The sequence below is a fragment of the Embiotoca jacksoni genome, unplaced genomic scaffold, assembly GCF_022577435.1.
Source record: "Embiotoca jacksoni isolate LCO1_2020_lvr unplaced genomic scaffold, fEmbJac1.0.p SCAF_29, whole genome shotgun sequence".
Taxonomy (NCBI): Eukaryota; Metazoa; Chordata; class Actinopteri; family Embiotocidae; genus Embiotoca; species Embiotoca jacksoni.
In genome coordinates, this window is record NW_027185380.1 from 2,663,966 (window position 1) to 2,688,925 (window position 24,960).

At 42.7% G+C, this 24,960-nt stretch overlaps 1 protein-coding gene across 1 annotated transcript; it reads right to left on the reverse strand.

Moving 5' to 3' along the window:
• Positions 1–3,260: 3,260 nt before the first annotated feature.
• On the reverse strand, positions 3,261–24,960 carry LOC138205507 (zinc finger protein 664-like). The gene is made up of 4 exons (XM_069161524.1): positions 24,852–24,960; positions 22,905–22,960; positions 21,065–21,139; positions 3,261–4,022 (listed from the first exon to the last, which is right to left on the reverse strand). The coding sequence occupies exons 1-4, from the start codon at positions 24,958–24,960 to the stop codon at positions 3,261–3,263; spliced, it is 1,002 nt and encodes a 333-aa protein (XP_069017625.1).

The following is a 24,960-nucleotide window of genomic DNA, read 5'->3' on the forward strand; positions in this document are numbered from 1 at the left end:
TCAGTGGCACTGTCTCCTCTGCCTTTGTATTTTCCAGCTCGCCACCTATTCTTACCCAGACACACACACACACACACACACGTACGCGCACGCGCACACACACACTTCTTTGTAACTCTCAAGTAGTGCCAGCCTTAGCAGCCAGGAGGGCCAAATGGATTGGAGAAAGGGACTGTGTTTACTGCCATGGCTAATATCCTCGTTAACTCTAATCTGTGGGGGGGGGGAGCGAAGGATGGAGGCTGTTCAAAAGAGAAGGGAGGTATGGGTGGAGAGTGAAGGGCAGTTTGGAGAAAGAGTAAAAAGGAGAGCCAGACAGACTGAATGACCGGTGGACTTATCTGAGCGCTTGATAGCTTCCCCGATGGACTGTGATTGGCTCATTAACCCCTCCTCCACAAGCTGGCTATACTGCACGCTCCCCTCGAATGTATTCAGCACACATATGCACACACTGCTGCTAGATTCCCACATACATGCAAACAAATATGCTCATTAACAAGCCAATGAAGTGGGCAAGCATTCACATATAATCTATTTCTTCATTAGATACACACAGCCAATGGATCATTACCCTAAGTATGTCCGTTGTCAAGCCTGAACCTTGAGCAACAACAATCTCTGAGTGGTGCAGTGCCATGCAAAGTTCAGATTTCCATGCTGCATGCCTCAAAAAGACAGTAGCCTCTGGGTTTAGTTCTGTGGTCAGAAACAAAGGTAGGAGTTGTCTGTGGGAAAGAGATTAAAAAAAAACCAATTTAGACTTTTGGACTGTGAAGATGCATCTCGTTCTAAATGATCTCCGAATTTGACTGTTTAGTTTTTTTTTTTTTAATTGTTAATATCTGTAAAATAACTCTATTAATCTGATAAGTTACATTTTAAAGGATGCGTCACATTCAGGGATGTAAAATGTCTTATAAATGCAAGGCTTTATTGGCTAAACTGTTCATTTTGACAAATAACAGCAGGGCTTCAAATCACCCTATTATGGTGCAAGTGTTGTCAAGTGCAACTGTGCGATTTAGATTCTGTTCAAAGGTTGTTGGTTTTTTTTCCACTTCATGAGATGTCTAATACCCCCTCAGCTGTTTTCTAATCTCACTGATAGATGGCATCAACCAAAATGCTTTATACTTGAAAACTACTTGAAATACAGATGGAACTGCATACAGCCAAGCTTATAATTTCCTAATGCTCTGCAGTCCTCCAACTTATGCTAAAAGTCATGCTGTGCGTAAGTATGGAAGCAAAATTCAGCAAGGTTGGGAACACTTTGGCTGTCAACTTGTCTGGCCCTACGTTGTCAGCCATTTCTCAAACATGGCCAAACATTTCGTTTTCGTTGTCTCCCTTCCGTGATCGCATCTTTCATGTCAAAGCGGAAAGCTATTTTTCTTTCAGCTATGAATCATTCCTGCAGATCTGTGTCACAGTTTTCAAATAATGAATTGAAGTGCTGGACAGAAAGTGTCGACATGCATCTGTGCCCAATCATAACATCGACATGACTGCATCCACTGTACACACTCCAAACAGCTCAAACTTGACTGTACGTTCGCTGGTAAAATAACTGTGCACACATCAGTGACACATCACCGCCACAGTCTCCTTATTTGTGCACTGAGTCACCATGTTGTTATTGTTGTTATTATTTCTGGGTGGCAGAGGTGAAATGACCAAGAGGTTGTTAACACTGAACTCTGGTTGTGTTTTATGGCCACATTGCTGTCAGATTTATATCATTCTGCACTTCAGGTTGTTTGTGATAAAGCCCAAGGACAAAGGTGGAAATGTAACTGTCAAGGTTGTAAAGCACTCAGCATTGTGCTTTTTTTTCTCACATGATCTGAAGGGCTGAAGGGTGGGGAGTTGGAGTGGATTTTATATTTGACTACCTACTGTTAACACTATCAGTTTTGTAATGAATGGAGTATTTCTTCTCTGATAGCAAAGATCAATCAAAGCCTGTCTTACTTTGCTGGTTGGGGGGCAGCGAGGGAGGGGGGGGCAACTCTGGGTTGGACTGCTAGGGTTAGTCTGGAGTTAAGGTTTTTACATTGATTGTCAAACTTTGGGCTTTTATTTCTATTTTTTTTTTTTTGCACCGCTGTGTGTTTTGTGTGAAGCTCCGCCCCGCCCTTCATGAAACAGAGCAAACAGGAGGAACAGGACAGAAATTAGCACAACCTTCAGTGACAGAAAAAAACAAGAGCGACTTTCACATTGAGCTGAAATGAAACACTTGTACAGGAACTAAGTCAATAAATAGTATTTACTGGACTTTTTCTTTTTCAATGGGAGCGCGAGGACCTGTTGGGGGTGCAACCCGCTCCCCCAAAACAATGGGAGGGGAAACACTGGTGTCATAAGTAGTGTGTTTTTGGGCGGATCAAACAGATTGACAGGCCTGTGATGCCATCAGGTTTCCACTATAGGTGGGTGGCTGTAGGTCAGATCCACAGCTTGCTCTCCCCCAGCTCCTATAATACGATTACTTCTGGCTCCAAAGTAGCCATATGGCGGAGGCCAAAATACTGAACTTGAGGCTTTTGAACAGCAGTTCACAAACGAATAAGTGACGTCACAGTTGGTGGCCGCTTGGCTTCGATGCGAGAGGCCTACCGCAGGTTTGAGCATTTCAAAGGTTCAACTCACAAACACTGAGAAAAGTTAACACTAAATTTCTCTTCCATTTACAGATTTCTACTGTAAATGGCCTGTAAGCCATATAATATTTGATAGCCAGAAATAAAATGATTTGTTAATTACTTGCTCTACAGTGCAAACAAAAAGGTAAACAAAGCTCTAAAGAAAAGAGGGAAAGGATGAAGGAGAAAGGAGAAAGAGGAAGCAATTCCAGCGCCAAGCCCAATAGATTTGTATTATTGAATGTTATTGTGTGATTGAAGTACATTAGAACATAATACTTCACTCATATGATCAGGTTAGACCACTTTGTTCAAGTTATTCAATTCAATGTGCGTGTGTGTGTGTGTCCGCATGCACGCTGTATCAAATTGGGGCCACTTGACATCAAATTCCTGGCTGTGCACTGCTTTTGAGATACTCACACTCTACATTTGGAAGGCTGTACCATGCTTTTAGATTCGCAAGGTAACACGATGTTGTAGAATGCATCAGTTTTAACTCACTCTTCTTTTAATAATGATAATAAAACAACATAACACAACTTAGTTACGTGCATGAGATAGTTTCATGACAATGTTTACAAAGTGTCCGTTTTATACAGTTTAAATTTAAGTGTGGATACGCTGATGAACATTCAAATTCCTTGATGTTGTGAAGCTCTTCCCACACTGGTCACAGGAGTAGGGCTTTACTCCAGTGTGGATACGCTGATGGCGTTTTAAATGCCCTGACTGCTTGAAGCTCTTCCCACACTGGTCACAGAAGTAGGGCTTTACTCCAGTGTGGATACGCTGATGAATCTCCAAACTCCATGATGTCATGAAACTCTTCCCACACTGGGTACAGGAGTAAGGCTTTTCTCCAGTGTGGATACGCTGATGACCTTTCAAACTCCCTGACTGCTTGAAGCTCTTCCCACACTGGGTACAGGAGTAAGGCTTTTCTCCAGTGTGGATACGCTCATGAATCTCCAAATTCCTTGATGTCGTGAAGCTCTTCCCACACTGGTCACAGAAGTAGGGCTTTACTCCAGTGTGGATACGCTGATGATGTTTTAAATGTCCTGACTGCTTGAAGCTCTTCCCACACTGGGTACAGGAGTAAGGCTTTTCTCCAGTGTGGATACGCTCATGAATCTCCAAATTCCTTGATGTCGTGAAGCTCTTCCCACACTGGGTACAGGAGTAGGGCTTTTCTCCAGTGTGGATCCACTGATGAGCCTTGAAATTCCCTGACTGCTTGAAGCTCTTCCCACACTGGTCACAGTGGTGTGGTTTCTCTACAGAGCTGGTAGGCTGATCCAGCTGTCCTTCACTGAACCCACCCTCATCCTCATCATGAGGTCTGCCTGGCGTTTTGCAGTTGTGATTCTATAGCCGAATAAACACACTGAATAGTCTATTTGATTTTGGGTAAATATTCAAACCAATGTTGCTTTTATGTTAGCAGAGTGTTTTTACTTTTCCATTACTGTTCAACAGTGACCTACACCCCGACAATGTCATTTATAGTAGACACAAATACAAAAGTGGTTTCTTGGGGCCGTTTTTTCTTTTTCTAAGTTAAAGGAAGGGATATGCCAATTTCAGAGTTGTGATTTCAGAAGTTCATCTTTCAACCAGAAAAGGCTTTTTCTAATCAAAATTTAAGAATTTACTTTAAAAAAAAAAAAATAATAATAATAATAATAATTAAAATCAAATGCCAGCAAGAGTTTATGTGTTCAGGGAAATAATGTGTAATGTGTCACTCCTATTTAATATGGGAATATGTTTGTATAACTTAATAAAAAAATAGGTTGCAGCTGACAAGCTTGTGCTCAAGTTCGAAAGTTATACAACGCAGGTAACTATGACAACAACCATTAAACTACATGTAAATTAAACAAAATTTGACCCCTTCCAAAATCTCAATCCACAAACCTTGAAGCCAAAAAATAAATGACCAATAACATCACTAGGGTTGCATAATCAAGTATTTTCATCTCACTGCCAATTAGTATTATTTCTTAAAAAGAAACTAACACAAACTACATTTTGGATTGTTTTCATTTGGTAGGTGTGTCAGATGTTTCCTAACAGCCAGTTTAAATATTATTACTACCAGTTAAGGAGTGGCAAAGAGGCCAAATGAGCAAAATTTCAAATTGTACACACAGTGGCAACAAGTTAAAGTTACTTACCTCTGCCAATGGACTCATTTCCTGCTGGTTTTACTCTTCTCGACTCTTCTCCTTTCGTGAATCCCCGCTGACATGATCAAGCAAAGACAATAAGTCGTGTATAAGTCAATAAATAACAAGAAGCATGAACCCTTGGCTATTTTTAGCTTTGCTCCCTTCACTTTTAAGCTCATATCTTAGTCATTATAGGGGCTTAGCCATTCATGATATATGCTGTTTTGTTCCCAAAACATTGTAGGCCATCAATATCCTTCATCATTTGATTTAATAATATTTAGAGATTATTTATATATATATATATATATATAAGACTGTATGTCAAGGAAAAAAGTGGCTGATGAAATTGAGTAGAAAGAAATGTGTGCTTAGTCCCTGACTGAAAATACATTTCACCTAATGTTCTTCTCAGCTTAATTCTGAGACAGACAGACCTCTACTAACAGAGACAGACAGAGAGACAGACTGACAGACAGACAGAGAGACAGACTGAGACAGACAAAGAGACAGACTGAGAGACAGACAGAGAGAGAGACAGACTGACAGACAGACTGAGAGACAGACTGAGAGACAGAGAGACAGACAGAGACAGACAGAGAGACAGACTGACAGACAGACTGAGAGACAGACTGAGAGACAGACAGACAGACAGAGAGACAGACTGACAGACAGACTGAGAGACAGACAGACAGACAGAGAGACAGACTGACAGACAGACAGAGAGACAGACAGAGAGACAGACTGAGAGACAGACTGAGAGACAGACTGATGTCTTGTGATGTTCAACACGGCTACAAAACACACGTGACTGAAATCAGCTGATTACAACTGCAGAACACGCAGACACCACTGATAGCTGCTGTTAGCTCATAGCAACAGTAGATAAGCGTCGCTGACGTGAGCAGGATGTTACTGTTAACAAAGGTTGTTTTTTTTTCTTACCGTTGTGTTAATGATGTTAAACTGATGACCTGTGTCTGTCTGTCTGTCTGTCTGTCTGTCCTGACGCGTTAACATACAGGTTGGAAAGATGCACTGGTGGTTTCTATGGAAACCGAAGCTGAACCCGGAAGCTTCAATTGAGCTGCTTTTATTTTGTACCACGTGACTGTGAAAACAGAATCCGTCCCACCAGTCTGAGGTTTTTAGCTGCACACACACCAGGGAGCACTAATGTACAGCGGCTTTTACTTCTTAATGTTGACACATCATTGTTTTGTGTTTTTTTATTTCTTATGAGCATTTTAATGTTAGCAAATTAGCCGATAAATCAATGGCTGTGGATTCACGTGTCATCCTGCCACGGACTCCATTTAGTCTTCATTTGTTTCATATTCACTTGTTATTTTTTTATTTTTTTTTTATCTTGTGTACGGGGGCATTCGATTTCATGTGTCTCACTGATTTCTATTTAATGAACATCATTGATTTGCCCTCATCAAATCTTCATTAATTACCATGAAAATGACTGTCTCAGTGTGTGTTCATCATGGTTACTCCACTGGAAAGCAGATGCAGCCTGCACACTTTTTGCTCGACTAAGCAAATGGATAAAGAATATTTAAATAAACCTTGTAGCACATCTTTTATTAGTCATTCGCAGTATGTTTCTTTCTGACCTCAGTACCGCCTAAGGGTTTAAGATATAAGTATGTGCTGCACATGCATACATACATACATACATACATGTATGCCAGGGAATATGTCTTATGTGACGGTGTGTGTGTGTGTGTTTGTGTTTGTGTGTGTGTGTGTGTGTGTGTGTGTGTGTGTGTGTGTGTGTGTGTGTGTGTGTGTGTGTGTGTGTGTGTGTGTGTGTGTGTGTGGCTGCGTGCATGCAATAGTTAAAAATCTGGCACACCACAATCACTTCCTCACTGTCAACAGTGTTTCTTGTGCAGCTCTTCTGGGGTGAGAGGGAGAGCAGAATGTATATTAAGCTCCATCTATCATGCGCTGCATGCACCAGCACCTGGAGGATGGGCCAGGCATCAGCGCCTGGACGCTGAGTCAATATTAATCTGTCTATATGAAAGACTGGATTATCACTGGGGTCGATTGCCCGGGCCTCATGTAAGAGAAGCGTATAATGGGTGGGAGAGCGAAATGGACGGGTTTGGAGGTATAGGCAAGGAGAGAGATAGAAAATTTCCACTCGCCTCTGCACGGGAAACCTTGTCGTGGGTCTTGCAAGTGAAGCGCCCTAAAATTGATTTGAATCAAGAAGAAGGAGTGATGGCAGAGGGCAGAATTACAGGAAGGGGAGGGGCAATAGGACGAGGGAGCCAAGGACACTGAAAAGGTGGCTGTCATGGCATGAGCCCATCTGCTGGGTGTTTGTATGTGTGTACATTACCCTTGTACTGAGCATGTGCGCGAGCGCACGCACGCGCGCGTGTGTGTGTGTGTGTGTGTGTGTGTGTTGCGGTGAAAGTTTGCGTGGAGAAGGTTGAGGAGGACAAAGCATAATGTTGGCCTCAGGGCAGGAGGAAAACATGCAGTCATTTAGTTGCAATCTCTGATGGAAAACGTGGAGGTTAAACAAACTTTTTGCATGATTTTTAAAACTCAGTGTATCAATAAGAAAAAACTCCAAACAGTTCTGGTGCGTCTATTTTTTTTTTTATGTCTCTGAACAACCCATGAGTGCCATAATAATTATGATAGAAACCTGCCTTCCTAGTGGAAATGTTTTATGTTTAATTATTTTGTTTAATATGTTTTGATTTTGTGGCTGGCAAATCTACTGTTTACATTTTCATTGTTTTTTGTTTAGTTTTTTTTTATTATTAGCTGTTTTCACCTAAAAAAAAAAATTAAAAAAAAAAAAATAATAAAAAATCTAAAACCTCACTGTTTGTGTACAACCTGCCCGACACTGATGGAGTTTGCGACTAGCTGATTAATATAGTGGAACATTCAGTAGTTAAAGATTTTCATCAGGAGTTGGTGATGAGCAAAGTAGAGCCAAAAGGAAAGTGGATATTGGGCTTCGATTCAACGAGAGGCCAGAGACATAACTCCCAACGAATGGTAACTTTGCTTGCTATCTGCTGGAAATGTTTACCATAACTACTTAAAAGTTTATTATATGACAATATTGTGTCCACATCTCTTTTCTGCTTTTGTATATTGGAAAAAAAAAACATTAGTTTTTGCAGATTGAAACACTTTTCTTGTCACAGTCCAGTAACATCTGACGTCCCACCTATTTTATAGCATCACGTGAGATGCACTTCACATTACATAAGTAACACTACAGAATTTCAAACATAGTGACATATTCACATGTGAAATATTCCAAAAAACAGAGGAACCTGTGAGGTTTTGGTTCTTTAAGAAATCTCTTCAATAATTTTTTTATTTATGTCTTTCCACAGCCATTTTCCAACATTTTTAACATGCGCACCACTCTGTACAGTTCCATACATGCCTTTGAGGTGGAGCTTTTGGACTCGCCTTTGTGGATCGGGTATAAACATTTATAACTGTACATGGTCGAGCAACATTTGTTATAAACTAGAGTGTTTTCAGCATACTCTGGCCTTTAGTGTGGACAGAAACAGAGTGAACTCCCAGTGTTCAATATTCTGTAGTTTGAGAGCCGCTAATAGTGTTTGTGTGCACATCTGTTGTGTCCCAGTGTGCAATGCAGGCTCTGAAGAGCAGTAAAACCTTTAGCAGCACAGCCCAGATTGCAGCCTCCTCCCAGGCCTTAATGCCTTCTTATCTCCTTCCCCACTGTGTTCAGTTTGGACTCTTTGTCCTCCTTGACCCACTGTTGAACTATCCCTCTGTTTTCCTCGTCCTGCAGCACCCTCTCTTCACGCGCACACACTCCACCCTACAGGCTGTTGTTCCCCTGTCCCATGCCTGCTCCTCCTCCCCTCTTCACACCTCTTCTGGGCCAGAGATCCAGCTCCACCTCCTCGATGGCCCTCACTGCACTGCGACACTGCACAGTTCCCATCCTTTGCCCGCTGCCCGCCTGCTAATCGGGATTGGTGGGGAGGAACGAATCGCTGTGAGACATGGCCTTCCTCTGGAGCCTACAGAACTAGGCCAAGGTCACTCACATCACTCTTACGCTACCGCTGCCCACAAACAGAGGGAGAAAGAGAGAGCGAGGGACGCAGGGGTTAAAGGAAAGAGAGATAAGACTGCTGCCGAGCCAGGCTTCACACTCAAATGAGGTCTCGTGAATTGAAGAGGACACAAGTCAATAGCAACGCAGGAGTTCCTTTTATTTTTCAAATTAGTGATTAGACGGAAAGCATCGGAATATTATCATAATATAAAATGCCTATTTACCGCTTTTGATGAAATATTCAAGCATGTCACTATGTTTGAGTGTGAGCATATAGGTAACCCATTTTCTGCTCTCTCCTTGATCAAAACTCATCAATAATTCACTCATGGCCCATTAGTTTTGTGAAAAATGCCAGAGAGCAATTTAAACTCGTCAGGAATTGATTTCGTATTCATTGTGTGCAGAAACATATGGCACAAGAACCGCTCTCATTAAGAAATTTTAGAGAAGCTTCACCGGGCAGAATAGTTTAAGAATGCACACTTAAAGCAAACAGCTCGCAGTTAACCTTGAGATAATATTTACATCAATTCCAATCCGGTGCCACATCAGATTGTTGGGAGCGAGCACTACTCACTCCCAACAATCGTTCTTTTTTTACACATTTACAATACACATCTCCTCAGATCTCAGTCAGGAATTGTTATGGTGTAGTACCATTCAGTGGCCCATTTCCCCTCAGAGCTGACAATGTGTTTTATGAAATAAGTTGAGAGATGGATATTGAAGTGAGGGGCCTCTCACAAAAGCTCACAGTGTTTTCATCAACAAGGCTGTTCTTTTTCCAGCCCATTGCCTTAGCTGTAATTTTCCCTGTCTTTGCCCCCCCTCTCGCAACATTATTTTAGACAATGTTTCAGAAATCACAGCCGGTTTCCCAGCCAGTGTTCACACATTTGTCATTACATGTCAGCAGGGCCTGGGGATTTTGCAGCATCACTTGGCAAAAAAGCAATTGTGAGCTTCAACCCGCAGCTCTGTCGTGGAAGCTGACACACACCTGGAATGAAAAGGTCTCATGGGTAAAGACACTTTAGATGTTATTAGGCTGCGTCCTTGGTTGTAGAGTCCAGCTATTTTACATGTGCTGCCTGTAAGTATTTGTTTTTTGCATGCTTTTTATCCGCTAAGCCCTCTCAAGGCCTGAGCATCTCCTTTTCTTCCTCAACTAAAGCTCAAATCTTAACACACTGTTGCTCTCTGTCCTTCAAAGCCCAGCTTCCTGGTCCTGTAATCTTCCTCTGGTAGTACACACTAGATTGTCACAATGATTTCTGATTAGTTGGAAGCATATACGGTGTTACATAATGAAGAACCACTGGATAGAAACCAAGGTAGTGAAATCTCTTACAGCATGTGTGAGTTTAAAGGACATTTCAGTTTCATACGTCTTGTCCCTTATTTTGAAATGTTTTCTCCTTTCTGGTTGTTATAATATCTTGTTTTTCAGAGTAGTTGCTGAAATATGGGGACAAAACGAGTGGTCATAACCCCTGAATCAGGTGATAAACTGGTACAAGTAAATGCACCCAAAATGTAATAATTACTGTTGGAAGAAATTCTCAAATGTGGCAATACTACAATGTGTGTTTGTAAGAGACCAAACTGGCAGGCAAGAGGTCACAGGTAGTTTATTAAAGAAATGGTTTTATTTACCCCCCCAAAAAATCCCAGAAACAATGTACAAAATGTTTAAGTCAAGGTCTGGGCCCACAAAAGAGGTCAACTGAACAGACCTAACAAACAGCGCACAATGGGTAACATATACGTATACTGGCTGATCAAACCATTTAGTAACACGCAAACAACACACCACCAACTGGACAACAAATAACAAACAACAGGATCTCAAAAGGTTAATTTATTTCAATATTATCCAAATGAAAAAGTACCAAAACCTACTCCACTCTAAAGAAACAATATATCGAAATGAAGAAACTGTTTTCTCCATTGATTTCTGCTTTACCTTCCATGAACCTAAGGCTATCCCTAACCCTAACCAGTCATGTCTTATAATACTCAAACCTGACCCCAACTCCAATCCACCACTGCTAGTAATCCGTTAGTTAACAACTGTGGAAGCTCTCGACTACAGTAAGTGTGGTCAAAGTTGAACAAGGAACTGTTTGGATACTATTTCATATACTTTTGTGCTTTCCTCCAAATAAGCAAGTATATTTTGATAAAAATCCCTTTTCTTTTTCATTCATCCATTTCAGTTTGTCCCGTGGCATTCTGTCAAAAACACTCTTGTGGCTCATTTGCAGCCAGTCATGATGCAGCTTTCCTGCCGCGTGCCAAACTTCACAGGAATTTTGCTACATTTCAAGTCAGCACTCTTTACAAAGTGAAAGCACAAGTCATGATAAGTTGTGTGAGAGTGGAACAAAAGAAATAAATCAGATCAGCAGCTGCAGCAGATTGAAGCTGGTGTGCCTGCACAAAGGAAACACTTGTGTTTTGTAAAAGATACGCGTTGTATATGTTCTAACAGAATGTCATGATCACAACAGATGTTAAGGGGGAATTAATGGTTAGCTTGTACCTCGGCATTAGTTAAAAAGAAACAGTTTCAGCTACCTTGATTTATCACTTACCGTACCTGACAAGCATGCTGTGTAACTCAAATCAATCTCTCGCAATTGTGTTTGACCAACAGGTGCAAGCTGGGTTTGGATATCATGCTCACGGCATTGCTGATTTCTACGTTTTCTAAGGAACCTTCTGCCTTCGGTGAGGAAAAATGCTCTTTCTGCTCTTTTTAACGTCCCCTGTTGTGGCCCTGGATAGATCGTTCAGCTCGGTGTTTGAAAAACCTTGAGGAGAGCAGTGGGACATGAGATTGTGGAGGACTTCTCAGTTCGCAGATCACGGAGTGCTGTACAGACGGGTGAGTACAACAAGAAAACTCGCTGATGATTGGTGTTGACAGTGAAGAGAGACAGACGGAAAACACGGAGAGGGAGCAGTGTGGCGTGTAACAAAGCTCCCCTGCAGCCACAATCAGACATAAACAGGCATGTAACCATTCGGCCACACTGTGTGTGTGTGTGTGTGTGTGTGTGTGTGTGTGTGTGTGTGTGTGTGTGTGTGTGTGTGTGTGTGTGTGTGTTACGGTGTCCATAGACATTTTATTTATTGTTCAATGGTCAGAATTTCTTTTGTCTGATTAATTCTACTTAGCTATACAGGGAATGCTGTTTTGTGTCAGTGGATATTTTATTAGGTACGTCTGTAAAATGCTTTTCAATAGAACAGCTCAACTATACTTTTACTACTGAGACAATAATCTGTAGGTCTGACTGACATGGTCAGACAGGCAGTCATTTAACAACGTAATTACTGAGGTGCTGTTGTAATGTACTGCATTATATAGAAAATAATCTGGTATTTTTGATTTAGAAAAAAGGGTGCCAAAGTATATTAGAAACTTATTTCAGTGTTATGCAGTCTAGAACAACCCCTGAAAGGTTGTTTTTTTTTACAAATTTACCCTGAATATTATAATCTTCTGTTGTGTTGGATTGAATTATAGTGGCTGGGGAGGGAACCTTTATTTGTAATTGTTAATCAGTAGTATGCACAAGCTACAAAGTGCCAGGTTATAGAAAAATATATTCATTGTTATTGTTTCAACATTACGGCTTGGTGGTACGGTTCTCACCCCCGAGCAGCGGGATATTGCCCCATTAGTACACACATTGACATTTATTACACTTCAGTAGCCTAAAGGTGTTCTTGCTAATGGTCCTATCATGCAACATTATCATCAGCATAAAATGTTTTTTCTCGCTCTGGCAATTTAAAAAATGTAATGCAGTAAAGGTGACTCTGAGTACATTACTTCAGGGTATAGTTTTACACAAAAAATGTATTTTACTTCAAAAAATTTAATTTGTGTTCCAAGATATCTTAGATAAGGTTTGTAAGTACAATTTTATTTAACATCAATTGGATTTAATTGGTTACAATACCAATGGTCAGAACCCAGTGATTTCCTGTTGTGAGGATCAAGGCCCCCCGGAAGAGCTCATAATAGAAATATAAAGATGAGGATAGCAAGTTAGGACAGAACAGGGTCTTATATAGCTTATTACTTCTTCAAATCTGAAACGCTGGATATTTCTACCTCTAACTGATCTTTATAAGTGTAGATACATACTATTAAACTGTATCTACATTCATTATATTTAATTTGTGTCTAACGTCAATAATTTTGTAGTACATAGTACAGTTAGTGTACAGAAGCCCTCTGCCTTGCATCATATCTGTCAGAAGAGTGAGTGCTTACCGGAGGGAGAGGCGTGATAACAGGGTGCCAAAACAACAACGTGGCCCCAGATGTCAACAGGACTAAGTAGCTCACTGTTGACGTTGGGGAGAAGAGTGAGTGCCGCATTCCCATTACTGAGACTGGTGCAGCCATGAAGGCGCTGAACAGCTTAAAAGGCTCCTGCAGGGTGGGATTTCACAGCAGCCTCCCTTCTTGCTTTCTTTCTTTTTTCTTTTTTTTTTTTCAAACAATGCAGTTGTCAAACTGGCAGGATGAAGACTCATTGGATCACACAGAGGGCAGAAATCTGTTCCACTTTGCTATCGCGTGCAGGTCTAATCCATTACTGCCACCGGAAGAAATACCAGAGTAATCTGATCACAAATGAAGCTGATTATTTGTAGGATTACTGGTATTTTGATTGTGAGCATTTGGACGCGTACATAATCGTACAAATCTTGAAACTATTGCTGCAGATAAGACTAATGAAGTTGCAGCTTGAAAACTGAAATAAATTGCTTTTCTGGTTACGTCTGAGGCGGAGAAACCCACACGAGTGAAAATAACCACATTTTATCAGCAGTTTGTGCATGAGTTATTCGTTTTCCAAGGTAATATTAGTCTGGATTCTTGATTGCATCTCATTTGGACATGAACTTTGAAAAGAATAGGGCCATGACGCAGACCACAGACAGGTCAGAGATTTAGAGTTAATTAGTGGTATTCATCTTACATCTGTAGTGGACATTTATTCCACCTTTTTGTGGCGAAGGCAACACACATTAATTGGGTCAGTAAAGGCCTTTGCGTTAGCAGGGTGCCACAGCAAATCCTTTATTTCCATCAAAGATCAAAAGCTCTGTTTTTCACATCTGGCACGGCACATGCAGCTGTAGAGAGCCCAGAGTGAGGCTGTTATCTGCAGGTCGTAACCTACACTTTATCAGCAGCCACTGACATACGCTCCAAGTCCACTTTACACACCAACCCTGAGATAAGCGATGAGTATTTCACCAAGAAAGGCTTGTTTAATTTAGCGGCAGACGAGTAAACATTAAACTGCCGAGGCATGGCATTAGTCACGTCACACACACATATGCACATGGGCCTACTCAATACATATTAATGTGCTCCACCCTCAGTACGATCAGCGGCCGGTGGCATTAATATTCCCTCTGATTTCCATGCACAGGGGCATTAAAATACTGTCATTAACATCATTACCGCCATGGAAATATTTCAACAAGTCATGTTGAATTAGTGTTAATGTGCCCACTGACAGGGCATGCGCTCCCCTCCACCCGGCTGAAATGCCAGCATGCTGTTTTCTGCTCATCCTGGCAAGAGGCCTGATCTGGCGGCCCACTCATGACCCTCAAACACTTTCTGTTGTCATGGAAATGGATATGCCTTCCTGGTGCGCTAATTTCCTTTTTTCTTTTTTTTTTTTTAATTGGATTAATTGGAGTAATAGTTGGTTGTCTTACCCTCGCAATGCTTTTTATCTCTCGCTAATTGCTCTCTCCTTCCCTGGCTCTGCCTCTCTACCTTCAGACAATATTTGTTTTGTGTTTAGTCCTATTCCTTCCATTCCCTCTGTCAACCTTTTACCCAAACCATCTTCAAACATTTTGTTTCTCCTATTCGCTTCTTTTGGTTTTTTTTGTTAACTCCGTGCAGCCATCGTTTGGTTCTGAATGGCTGCTCATTTTGTGGTGGAATCTGTGTTTTCACACACTGACATTCAAGAGAGGCGCTCATCTCACTTCTTGTGCTGAGTGCTGCTCTCATGCTGCTCTTCCAGCTCTGTGCACAGCTAGCTTTCATAGAGGTGTGCTCACGTGGTTCACAGTGAAAGGTGGACACACTAAATGGTCAGAGAGCACAAACGATCTACATTCAATTCAAGGCAGACTTGTGCATGAGCCAAAACAATACACCCCCATGCTTGTATGTCAGTCCACAGGATGAGGAGACACTTGTTGCCATGGTGTTGCTGTGTGAAGCGGCGTTGGACGGTGGCATTTTCTTGTCACAAGTTAACATGCACAGAGAATCCTCTGCGATCATTAGCTTTTTGCACGAGTGTCCAGCATTGAGTGTGTCTTTTGAAATGATAAAAGCATCTGTGTCAAAATACAAATTATGACTTGCAGATGTTCACAAAGTACTTGAAACAAACGTGTATGATATTTTGTGACAGTTGAAGGTACCCTTTAAAGCTAAAACCAAATATGCAGTAATTTAGTTTTTACAAAGCTGAAAAGAACTGCATTCTTGTATCAGTCCATTAAATATGAAGCTGCAGCCAGCAGCCAGTTAGCTTAGCTTAGCATAAAGACCCGAAGCAGGAGGAAACAACCCGGTCCCGACCGAGGATTAAAAAGAATCAACTAGCTCATCTTGTTTGTTTAATCCGTATGAAAGCCAACAACCACCGGAGATTTCAGGACGTTAATGCAACCAGCTAATAATTACTTTGACACATAACCTCACATAAAATGTTGTTTTCCTCTGTCTCTAGTGTGGGTTAAACTAACCACATGAGCTATTTAGGCTGATTTTGTTCAAATTTGGACAGAGCCAAGCCAGCTGTTTTCCCCTGCTTTCGTCTTAATGCTAAGCTAAATAATTGGTTGCTGGCTGCAGCTTCATATTTAACAGACGGATATGACGGTAGTATCAACTTTGTTAGCTATCTTTGAGTAATGTCAACCTGTAGCTTTAAATAAAAAGGTTTTCTGCTTCTTTTCTTTTTGCCTCATACGCAAGTAAGTAAAACAAAGCTTGAAGAAGTCACACTTGGTTCTGGGAAGTTTTACATCAGTTTTGGACCCAATAATCAATCAGTTAATTGAGAAAAAGAGACCACACATTAATCAGTAAGGCAAACAATTATCAGTCGCTGCCCTACTTGTATCCCTCTGTTTCAATTTGTACAGAAAACTTAAAAACAACCAGACCCTTTAAAGTTTCTTATAGTTCTCACACAAGCTGTGGATTGCAACCTGGATGTGACTTTTATGAGCATTGAGCTCTGTCATTAACCAGATTACTCAGCTAATCAGGTTAAGGAGGAACTTGGCTCTGCATGTAGCCCCTGGCAACAGAGGACAAAGTCCATAGAGGAGCAGTTAAATGCTTGCATGTGCATTATAACCAGCAGGAAGAGACAGGAACTTAATGATATAAAGTAAAAGAATAATAAAATTCAAATCACTTGTGACTGCTTGGCCCTGTGCGCACTGTATCTCTGGTTTATTTGGCTTCAGATCGAGGTGGAAGAGGAGAGCGTTTATGACTTTGAAGTCCAAATAGGGCTTTCTTTGTCTTTCCAACACACACACACACACACACACACACACACACACACACACACACACACACACACACACACACACACACTCACTGATACTCTTACTCATTTGCCACATTGTGTTGGATAAATTTATGTCCTGAGGCGCTGACACTTTCTGATGGTTAAAAATGAGTTAAAGACTTATAAGATGCTTGCAGGCCAGAGGCTCCATAAATTCTGGACTAGGCCATGTCAAACTGCCCACCCGAGACTGCTCTTGCTTATTAATAGCAATTTACCCACCTTGTGTTTGATGCAGTGCGGCTCTGGCTGGCCAGTCCACTGCAGGCCGCTCCCCTCTGTGCTCCACTCAAGGTTCAATCCCCCCTTTTCAGTCACCTGCAGTCGGGTTTGAGGGCTACACTGACACCTGCTGGCCGGCGATGGCATCTCCAAGCGAGACGTCCTCCATCCCCATTAACCCGTGCAATGATCCTGACACTGGAGCGATGATAAAAATGTAACACAGCCAAAGCCGCACACCACAGTGGCTGTATTCATATGGTGATTTGACCATTAGCCTATGACTTTGGACAAATGGCAGCCCATTATTAAGGTGTGATGGGGGAGGGCTAAGCCTTTAAGAGTGGCTTAAAATCTCCCCTAAGACATTAAATCACGTCCTACTTTCTCTGATTTTTTGAAAAACCATCGTTGCCTTTAATGAATTACAAGACTGAGGCAGTCCACTGAGTGGTGTCCTACTCTGGTTATAATATGTCTTGCTCACTTTCTCTTTTTTTTTTTTTTTCTTGAAATGGGTTGGGTATTCACTCACTCCAAATATGGAGAATTGTATCTGGACTGAGTTGTTCTGCCTGTTCAGATGAACATAATAACTTTCCCTTCTGTTTCCCCCCTAAGACTCCCTCCCTACCCAACACCAGCAGGTTGCAATATCAATGCATATCTTGTGTGTGTGTGTGTGTGTGTGTGTGTGTGTGTGTGTGTGTGTGTGTGTGTGCGCGCGGTATCTGTTTGATTCTCTTACTGGTAATGTAAGTACCCAGGTAGTTCAGAGCTATTTCCCCCCTGGGGCCTCTTCACTAAAATGTCTTTTGCACTCCCTCATCATCTCTCCATGCACTAATTCTCGCTCTCTCTCCTCCCCTCCTCCCCTTCTTCCTCCTTCCCTCCCTCCCACCAGGTAAATTAAAGTTATTAGCTCTGAGGCAGAATAGTAATATCTACATGTCATCATGGGTGTTTTGAATAATATCAGCCGGATTGTATTGACAGAGAGGATTAAATTGTTTTATATGGCAGATTATAAATCCTCACAGGGGATGTGGCATTGTGAATTGCTATTAACACTTAATGCAATTCCATTGCCCTTTTAATGCATGTCTCCTCCTCGGCACACATTAACATACTGTAATGGCTAGTGGTTGGAGACATCCACTATCACCACTATTTTAATGGCATAGCACTTAATAAACATGCCATATTGATTATTCCATTGGGCTGTAATGAGTTACACTTGTAGTTCTGGTAATATGAGTGCATGTTCAGGTCCTAATGCTTGTATACAGCAGTCTGTTGTTTATTAATAGCATATTGGCTCCTTACAATTCTCCTGACACCAACCTGGACATATATTTAGAACTGCCCTTGTTCTTTAGCTTCATATTGGTCACCTCCATCACTCTGCAGCATATTAATTTTTCTGATTTGGTGAGACTGCTCTGCTGAGATGATCGAACCCTACGGGCAGATTGGCTCTAGAGGAGATTTAAAATAGATTAAATAATTTTTTGAGAGGTCACTTTTTTTGTTGTTGCTACTTTTGTTCACATGTAGTTTAAGAGTTTTAGAGATTCGGACCGGTCATTTCCATGTAATCGTGGCAGGGTGGATGCTGTCGGTTGTCCTCAGCCATCTGTAAAGGCTAAGGCCATGTGTGATCACAATGCAAGTCGGGGCAGAGTCTGTTGCCTTTTTGAAATATTAACACAAGGTGGTGCTCTTGTTCTCTGGAAGAGCCATCATCAACCTGAAGCTGGGACTCCATGTATGGAGACAGGCGTGTGAAGTTGAGGATCACTTACTGGCTTTTTGATGTTAAATAAATGTGTAGCTGTTTGTCAAAATATTTGACTTTGACAGACATAAGACAAAACAGCACCAAAAGAATGTGTGAAAAGCAATTAACATTATGATAAAAAAAAAAATATATAGATAATATGTTGGAATTCTTCATCTGATTATTAATCTTCATACCTGCAACAACATTAGCTACTGTAGCTTTACAACAGCAACAACAATGTTATTGTTAGCGTGACACTTGAGACTACTGCAAAGTACTCAAAACAAAATCACTCGAATCGCTGTCAGGTGAAACAACCAAAATTGTTATGACTTGTGGGAAAGTGTGTTAATGAAGCACCTCCTCATAGGAAGAAGAAAAAGAACTAGAGTAGAATTAATGATTCGAGTCACTTCGGCTTTGTAGATACTGATAACATTGCTTTGTAACTCATGATGAAGTAGCATAAAATAAACATTTGCCCTGAAAATGTTTCATACTGACCTGACAGTCTTTTTTTTTTTTTTTAAATAAATTTGTTTTCGATTTGACTACCATAAAGAAACTGAATACAAAATTGAATGACTATGTCACATAAACAATACATTTTCAATGCCCTCAGAAGATAATTATTGAATGTTATGATAATATTATCTGAACAATATGGTGCCAATATTGCAAGAGGAGAAACAAAGTGTTTTCTTTCTCTTCCATTAGGCGGTCAGGGCTCAATATCGGGACGCCGCGCGTGATCCGTCTCAGCCTGCACAACCCTCGTTAAATCGTTCAGAAAATTGAACAGGGCCGTTGTAATGTGATTAAGACACAAATTGAGCGCACTGCCCACCTCCTTCTCATGGCTCCTCTGTCTCTGGACAATGCAAATGTCAGGCATGTGTCGTTGCAGAACAGAGGGAGGGGAGACGTGGGTGGCAAGCAGAGCTCCCCTGCACCCTTCAAGATGTGTAAAGCAACATCAAATCTGAGTGCAGTAGGTGTGTATGGTTCGGCAAGGGTGTGTTGGCATGTGGAGGAGTGTGAGGAATGTGAGAATTGTTGTCAAGTGGGAAGGCTGTGTGTGTGTGTGTGTGTGGGTTGTTGTTTTTTTAAGCTGCGAGTGAAGCAAAGACACACCCCCGACACCTCTCCCCTTGCCGCTCTCTTCCTTTCTGCGGCCCTCTGTGGTCTCCTGGCCGTCCCCAAGTCATTTCAATCTAAATGCAAATTTCATCAACCTCCCACTAAAAAGACTGATATTAGTATCAAAGCCAGTGCGTTATGCCTGTGTCGTGTGGACGTGTCACTCTCCATAGCATCTCCAGTGCGGAAACCTGACAATCTCCCTCCGCCACTGAAGGATGGATATGTGCTTTCTTTTTCTCTTTTTTCTTTTCTGTTTGTGCCCCCCCCCCACCCCACCCTCCTCCACACACACACACACACACACACACACACACACACACACCCTCCCTCATCTTCTTGTCTCTCTGTCACATTCTCGCTCAACAGCACTCTCTCTGGCTAACATCTTCCCTTTCTGTCCACTTTGATCACTCCGTTTTCCTTTAACCCCGCCCTCCCACATCCCCTCATATTTGGCCTCGTCTAACCTTTCTTTGAGAAGCCCTCCAAATAGAACCTCATTAGTGCTCCATATGTTGTGTTTCGCCTCCCCGAGCCCTCTTGCCCCTGCTCTGCACTAAGCAGCTCACTGGGACTCTGCACATGCTTGCAGACCAGCTCCTCTCTGCAGTCTCTCACACACACACACACACACACACACACACACACACACACACACACACACATCTCTCTGCCTCTTTCCCCTCTCTTTCTCTGAAAAATATCCATCCTCCATTTTCCTCTTCTTTTTCGTAGTCTCTCCGTGTTTGCAGTCATGTGAGGCGAGGTGTAGGTGTGATGGAGGGATGGGTGGAGAGGAGGTCTTTACTGAGCGAAGGAGAGAATAGGTACACGGAGAGCAGGGAGGTGGGGAGGCTGAAAGAGGAGGCAGAGCGCCCCGGGGAGGCTGTGCTCCAGGGGTTGTTAACATGCAGGTTGCATATTTCTGAATTGCAGAGCAGCCTTATCTCGCCGTGCCGGGTCACTGAAGCACTTCCTCTCCTCACTGTGTGCACTGTTTGTGTACGTGTGTGCTCTTGCATGCATATCTGCATTTTGGAATGTGCGCGCGTGTGTGTGTGTGTGTGTGTGTGTGTGTGTGTGTGTGTGTGTGTGTGTGTGTGTGTGTGTGTGTGTGTATATACACGTGCTTATGTGCAAATGTGTATGCAACCATGCTGGCAACAGCAGCAAATGTGAAGCTCTGATGTGAAGGGATTCTCTGCCCCTCTCTCTCTCTCTCTCTCTCTCTCTCTCTCTCTCTCTCTCTCTCTCTCTCTCTCTCTCTCTCTCTCTCTCTGTCTCCCTCTCCCTTTCTCGCACTGCAGCAAGAAATACTCATCAAACTGCAACACGCATCTCACAGAAGCCCTCAGATACAGCATCCGCAGCAGCAGCAGCAGCGGCAGCAGCAGTGGCAGCAGTAGAGCCTGGGCTTCCTGTTAACACACAGACATGACACAGCGACAGCCAACAGCTTAACACTCTGCTTCCCAGCTGGCTCAGCTCTCAGGTGGGCCACTAAGGTCTGCCAGATAAAAGCTTGAACTGCAGGGTATTACGCGTTCTAGCCAGGGGGGTGACTCTCTGTGACGCTGCCGGCCCCCCTTTAATATCCGGTATCCCTGCCTTGCCTGCCAGCCTGGTGTAAGTCAAGGATTCTGCTGTGTGTCCTTGGGAGGTCAGGGTCTACTTCAGGCTGTGTTGCATGCTGGGCCCATACATCTTCAACATGTACTGAGGTCTAAATGAGCCGGCCTCCTTAATATCTTTGTCACGATCCTCTCCATTTGTCACAGCGTAACAGCAATTCTATTGTCATACACGTCGCCGTTGTCATTATCCAATAACGCAGTGTCGTGCGGAGGTCAGAGTTTAGACTGCGGGTTGCGTGTGAAAAGAGGATCGCGTAATTGTTGTGGTGGAGATGTGGTGACTGCTACTGAATATTCAATTAGCTCTGTTTCTGTTTTAACCTCTGTAAAGTCTTTTTCAGTGCAAAAGAGACACAGTGGGTAGGGAAGATGCCTGCACACGAAACGTTTCAGATTTCTGCTTTGAACATGTCACCATGTTATCGATCAGTTGTGTCTGAAAATCAAGAAAGTCAGTAGAAAGGTTTGCAGGTTGCATGTGTCGATGAAACATCTCAGATTTGTACATTTCTGCAGACCTAAAGAGGTAAAACTGTCCTAACTTATACATGTGTATACATTTTTTTTGTTTTACACTTGTTTCTTCCTCACTTGGTACTCCACTAGTTGGCGATACTCTTACAGCATTGTTACAATTAACAGTTTATTAAAAAAGTGTTAAATTACACTGGAGATGGGATTCTTCTTCCTTGTGAAAACCTGCCGCCTACATTACCCACAATGCCCCTCGACCTCCAGCCTGGGATTCAGGTGTGCTGTGCCAGTGGCTGCTAATGAACCCTTGAGCCTCCAGCCTCAGGCAGAAATGAGGAGTGGGCTACAGAGTTTGCTTTCGAACTCCAGACCTGCAGATTGTTTTCATTATAAAATTTTGTAGGCCTCAACCTCAGCTAATGCTGACATCACTTGAGGCAAACTTTGGGAAACCTCCTCGGAGCTGCAAAAGGATTTTATTTTTTTTCACATATTCAGTAATGCTCCTCATGACCTGCAAACAGATTATTCCTTTCCCCCTTATAAATCTTGTGGCTCCTTCGAGTGTCCCAACCCCCATGTTGAGAATCAATGACGCAGACAATACTCCAGAATAAAAGCTCTGTGGATTCAAGACATTTTAAGGATCAATGTACTACAAATGTTGATTTTGTTTTTTGTTTTTTTACAATTTTTTTTTTATCTTTGGTCATTCGTTTCTGTCAAAATAAGCCTCCCTGTGCACTCGTGCATGTTCATCAATGTGTGTTGCCCTGACGATGTGTCTGTGTGTTTAGAGGGTGCTGTACAGTTTGATACGTTTGCGTGAGGAGACGGGATCAGGAGGACCGCTGTGACCCGTCCCGGGGGTCTCTCTTCATGACTGAGTGGACTTGCACTTTGCAGATTCAGGTTCAAAAACGTTGCTTATAATAGCCACACTTTAGATCTTAGCCACCATTGCTCTTGCCTTCGATGCCGCTCAAGGTTGAATGGAGCATGTACTTGTTCAAAATCTAACATGCCTGTGCTAAACTACAACATATGCACCCTGGGTCCTTGAGGAGCACTCTACCAGAGGCAGAGCTCTCTGCTTCTGCCTCAGCTCGCTCCATTGTTGATCTCTGGCCCCTGGAAACGCAAACGGAAACGCATTACAGCAATATATTTGCCACATCCAGGCCAGTGTATTTTCTGAGAGGAGTCCTTTTCAGCTGCTGATATGGCTTAGCTTAAATCCCCTGGCCCTGTGACGCCACACCAACGCAAATGGGCCAGACAGAGGAGGGTTCAGCGTTTAGAAACCCAAAGATGAGGAGACTGCTAATTATTCTTGCTGCTTCCCTGTCTCGTCAAATCATAAACAGCTCTATCTTTAAATCACAAGCCTAAAATGACTCGATTTAAACCTTTTTAAAAAAAATAAAAAATCATTGCATTCATATTCTAGTTAGTATTTATGGTTGCATGTTGTTGTTTGTGAAAACTGACCCTTTTAGGATTACATATTTATAAAGATGGCTTCTGCCAGCTGTTCTGTCAGCTGTTTGATGGTCAATATGTCAGCATTTCAGGGAGATTAAAAAAGATTTAAATTCCAAGCTGATAAAATTGATCATGAAAATATCAGTTTTCATTGCTGTAAGAGTCACGAAGAAGAGCATTCAGTTGCAATCGGTAATTTATATGGTCACAAGGGTGGCACAAATCACCACATTTCAAAGACAGGATTGTATCCATGCTTTTACTCCCAAACTGACTTCTTGGGCCAAACAGAAATTGCTGGTTTTGCAGCATTAAAAGGTTTGTCTAAATCAATAATGTTGGCTGTAGCAAAGCAGAACTGAAATTTGTGACCTCAAATTTATATGATCAAAACGGGCAGATTGCCCTTTTAAACTCTAAATATAATGCTACACAAACAATGAATGTGTTAAGTGCCTTTTCTTCCCCGCCATGTACACACAAAATATGTCTCACCTGTCTTAATGCCACAAATTCTCGTCTCCAGTCTCAGTCAGTCAGTCTCCCCCTCTTTAGCGCTTTCTTTACATGATGTGTTTGTATCGGTTGCGTGTCTTCCCTCCCCGCATCTTATCGCTTCCGCATGGCTGGCTCATTTTTCCGACTGGCCTGGATGTGAGTCAGGGTTCCTGCAGTGAAATGGGAGACCATGCAAGGGTCACCCGGGGTGACGGCCAGGAGTCAATATGCAAGCCAGACGGGAGGAGAGGAGTCGGGTGATGACAGCACCCTGAATCCGTCGTGGTGATGTAGTTTTCGGAGCGGAGGATGAAAGGTGGGGGTACCGGGGCCAGAAAGAGAGGGGGGGGGGGGGCTAACCGAAAGGCTGCTTCGGTAACTGACAGATCGGCTGCTCGGCCGCTCGATTGACAAGCTAACTGGCAGAACAAGGAGAGTGTGGGTTCACAGCTCCACCGTACTGCTAGTAGGCATGGATGAGGCTCTGAGGTCCACCAAAGGCCTAGATGAGTAATAAGTCATGCAGCGCTGGCTGCCGTGAAGTCTTCCCTCCCCTGCAGCACCTTCACTCGGGAGAGGGAGGGGGCTGATAGGAAGATGGGGAAGAGAGATAACAAGAGGTAGGGAGAAGAGGAAGATTAAGGGACAGCTGCGTTATGTGGACAGGAATTTACATGGTACACTTATGTCCCCATGTTTGTGCACATGCACGTGCAAATACGTGCATCGCATGTTCATGCAGGAGCGTACATGTTTGCGTGTGATGTTTGAGCTCCAGGAGAGAGCCGTCTGCAGGAAGATGTCCAGTACAGTCAAACTATGCCACTGATCCCGGGCCTGTGACTCTGCTCCCAGGCCCTGTCAGGTCCAGCTCTATTCTCTCTCTCTCTCTATCTCTCCTCAGAGTTTCTCAACCCCCCCCCCCCCCCCCACCCCCACCCCCTCCCTCCCATCCTCCCATCCCCCATCCACCTCTAACTCTGCGATGAAGTTGACAGCTTGGCCCCAACAGCTCGCTAACCACATTACCTGAACTCACCACAGTCATTATCCTTCACCAGACCCACTGGAGCTTGGAAGTAATTCCAGCTTCTCCGCTGGTTGAGGTTAATAGGTGTGATGGTGAGATTAAGACCCAAAGGCTGCAT